At 60.2% G+C, this 3,622-nt stretch overlaps 1 protein-coding gene across 1 annotated transcript; it reads left to right on the forward strand.

Moving 5' to 3' along the window:
- Positions 1–1,196: 1,196 nt before the first annotated feature.
- NICN1 (nicolin 1) lies at positions 1,197–3,580 on the forward strand. The gene is made up of 4 exons (XM_026857612.1): positions 1,197–1,205; positions 1,509–1,616; positions 2,919–3,023; positions 3,151–3,580. The coding sequence occupies exons 1-4, from the start codon at positions 1,197–1,199 to the stop codon at positions 3,190–3,192; spliced, it is 264 nt and encodes an 87-aa protein (XP_026713413.1). The 3' UTR covers positions 3,193–3,580.
- Positions 3,581–3,622: the final 42 nt, after the last annotated feature.

Raw genomic sequence — 3,622 nt, forward strand, 5'->3', positions numbered from 1 at the left:
CATCCCAGTTTCCATGAGAGTAAGGCCCCATTTTCCACCACCTTCTTTGCATTTCCCGGTCCAGCCATGAAGGCTGACATGTCAAAGAGTCTGTTATTTACAACAGGAACCAACTTCATGTTATGAAGTTCCACCTCCGAGAAGCTTCTCATTCTGTTTAAGAGTTCAATCCTCTGCTTTGGTGTCATTTTTGTTAAGTCGGCATCCAAAATGACAGTCAGGATAGTGACAGGCTCTTCCGAGCCACACACGAATGGTGCTGTGTCACCCGTGTCTTGGACGGCCACTCGCACTGACTGAGGCTCGTTGTGGTCTTCTTGGTGGACCTCAACAGAGAAGACATTTGCAGTCTGTGGCACATAGCTCCCGTTTGGGAAGGGCTGCAGCGTGGTCACCGAGATGTAGTGGACGCCCTTGTCCGTGTCAAGGGGCAGCCCTTCCAGGGAGCTGCTCTCTGCGTTCCAGTGTAACCAAGAAGGCAAGGAGTCCTTCCCAGCTTCGGAGATCTACCAAACAAAAAAAGAAGGAAGTGCTTTTAAAAGTACAGCGTTAGGTTCTAGCAGCAGTAACGCTTAATTTAAAGGGTTAAAGAAAAAAATCTGAAGGATGACAACTGGGGCAGGGACATTCTGGCCAGAGCAGGGTGGCTTGTGTCTCCTCCGTGTGGTGGCAAGGACAAGCTCTGCAGGGTGCACTGGACCTTTACGAGCCATAGGAAGTCATCAAGTCCTGCAAAGGTCCTTCACCTGAAGGCACCAGCTCTCTGGCAACTATTAAGCACCAGTGGTTCATTTTCTCTGAGGGCAAAAGGGGAGTTTAAGTCATGGGGATGGCTACAAAGCTGAGGGTGAGGTTACACCATACAGCAGAGCTGATCCAACAACTGCCCTCTTCCTGCTCCTTCCTCTCCCATCCCTGCTGTCTCCTCCTTTCCTCACCCAATCACACCCTGCACAAGCCCTTTGCTCCAGCAGTGCAGCAGAACATACATTTTCTCTATTAATGTTCAGCTTCACCCTGCTGCACCCGGCAGCCAGGCTGAGCCAGAGGGACTAGAAGCTGGCAAACTACAGCTCAGAGTCCTCTACCTCATTAGAGCACATCAGCTCTCAACAAGCAGCAGCAAATCCTGAGAGCTATGCAGCTGCTTAAAACACAGGATCCTCCTGCACTGCCACAGGAACAGCAAGCCAGGGATGAAGGAGGTGAGCCAACTCGACATCTGGACAGCACAGCACTGCAATGGCCAGTGCAGGCAGGCAGGGACATGGCACAGGGGCTGGGGGAGGGACTGCTCCAGCCAGGCCTAACCCTGCCCATTCCAGAGGTGGATGTTTGTCTGGGCAATGGGATGGAGCTGGAGACTGCTGCAGCGGATTACCAGTTGCAAACAACCGCTCAATCTCAAAATTCCTTTTAGTGACAGTAAAGTGACACATATCCATAGCAATATAACGTGGGCTCCAAACCACAGCACGCTGCGTGGTATGAGAGTGGAGGTGAGATAGGGGACAACCTGGTGTGACCCTCTGGATCTGTTTCAGAGCCCGCAGAAGGATTTCCCCTCCTGGCTCTCGCAGTTGACCCCTCCGGAGCAGCCAGCCAGCCTACACAGGGTGAGTGATCCTGGCTGAGGTCCTGGGGAGAAGGAGGGACCCATGTGGGGTGCCAGTCATGGGTGCAAGCGTCCCTTGTGAGGCTGCCAGCTCCATCCCTGCCCCATTAGCTCCACCCCACCAGGAATAGCTGTGGAGCCCCAAAATAACCTGCCTTGTGCTGGAAGTAGTTTGCAGTGTTCAGAAGCAAAGTATCTCCATGGGGACGTGCAATCTGAGGTGACGCTTAATGTCTCCCTGCCCTCTGCTCTGGGGACAGGACTACGTCCCCGTGGGAGCAGTGGGTGCACAGTGTCACCCAGCCGGCGGGTGGGATGTGTGGAGATGGGGTGCCCTGGCTGCTCCCCAGCGCTTTGCAGAGGGGGCGCCCTGGGGAGCACGTTACCTGGCCGAGGCAGCACACAGGCGGAGGGGTGACCACAGCCACGGCGCATGTTTACAGCTTGCAAGCCACATCTGCCTGGCCGGCGGCCTTTGGTGAGCAAAGTCCGGGCCCAGCAGGGCAGGGGTGGGCAGGCGGCTCACCCACGGAACCTGCTGAGTCAGCTGCTGCCAGCAGGAGCAGGCTGGGCCGGGAGCCATGCCACACTGCCCAGCACCTCCAGGGCTCTTCTGCTGCCAGGCTTCGGTGCTACAGAGCTTCTGCCGCGTTGGCAGCAAGGGGGAGCTCCGGGCCCTGCCCGGCAGGCTTGGGGGGCCACCCTGGTCCCTTGCTGATCGCTGGGATCACATCCCCCTTGGCAAGGGGTGCTCCGGGGGCGATGCTGGGGGTCACTCGGGGCTTGGCTGTTCCCAGCATCACCACGAGATACCCACCAGCAGCCCGGTGCCCCAGGCAGGGGAGAAGTGGCGCAGAGCTTTGCCCCGGCCTGGGGAGCTGCTGCTGGGCCGGTGAGACCCGCTTGGCTAAAGGTCCCAGGGAACTGGCACCTGCAGCGGGGTTTCTGTCGCCAGGCCCCGGGAGCGCCGTGGAGGGAGGCTGTTGGGAAACTCTGGACTGTGCGATTAGGTTTTTAATGATTAATCAGCGATCTGCTTTCTGCCCTGGACGCCTGCCAGCAGAGATGGGCTGTATCAGTGCCGCGGTACCTGTGGCTCAGGGTCACCCATTCCCCCAGTTGCCTGTTTTCCTAGAGCAGGGCCCTGCTCCCCCTGCCTTGGGGAACCACCAGCAGGTCGGCAACGTGGGCACCGTCATGGCTCCACGGGGGGGCACAGCCATGCAGCCACACCGCTGCCCAAGCCCAGGGCCATCCATCTGGGCCATCCCCGCTCCACAGCATCGTGCTCGCTTCTTTCCAGGAGCTTCCCGACCCGGAGAAGGTGTCGACGGAGGTGCAGCAGATGTGGGTGCTGACGGAGGTTATCCGGGCTCGCCAGGCAGCTGCCCGCATCGGGCGCTTCGATGTGAGTCCTGGCACCCTGCTGGCAGGGGCTGCGGCCTCCTGGAGGGGCTGGGCCCAGCGGGGTGAGGTGGGGTGTCCCAGCAGAGTCACGGTGCTGTGCGGGGCCCGACGGTTGTTCTCTTTTCCAGGTGGATGGCTGCTACGATATCAACCTGCTTTCCTACACGTGAGTCCCGATGGTGCTGCCACGCAGAGCCGGCTCTTCCGCTCTCCCCGGGCCCAGGCGGACTCCTGCGCTCCCGCATCGACCTTTGTCCCTGCGGCCCCGGGGGGCTTCCAGGCCCTCCCTGTGCCCCTTCCCCGACTCCTACAGTGCTGGCTGGGGGTGGGGGGCAGCGCTGCCACGCCGGAGCCCGCCCCCGAGTCTCTCCCAGGCCAGTGCCAGTGCCCTCCAGCTGCAGTTGTTCTGCTCTTGGCACATCCTGCGCTGCTGCCACGGGCAGAGCCCGGCTTCCCCCCGCCAACCTTCGCCCTGGGGAGCGGCCCCTGGCCCTGCCGGCAAGACAAGGGGGTGCTCGGGGGGGCGAGGAGAGCCTCGGTCATGACTAAAAGCTGCTACGTTGGCCCTGCCTGTGCCTGCCTGTGTCTTTGGGGGGGGGG

This window comes from Athene cunicularia (assembly GCF_003259725.1).
Source record: "Athene cunicularia isolate RWA chromosome 12 unlocalized genomic scaffold, athCun1 chr12_part1, whole genome shotgun sequence".
Classification (NCBI taxonomy): domain Eukaryota; kingdom Metazoa; phylum Chordata; class Aves; order Strigiformes; family Strigidae; genus Athene; species Athene cunicularia.

Bases quoted from the DNA above. Each gene is read 5' to 3' on its own strand.
- NICN1 (XM_026857612.1), top strand. The intron at 1,617-2,918 runs GTGAGTGATCCT...GCTTCTTTCCAG, and splicing joins AGCCAGCCAGCCTACACAGG to GAGCTTCCCGACCCGGAGAA. The intron at 3,024-3,150 runs GTGAGTCCTGGC...TCTCTTTTCCAG, and splicing joins CCCGCATCGGGCGCTTCGAT to GTGGATGGCTGCTACGATAT.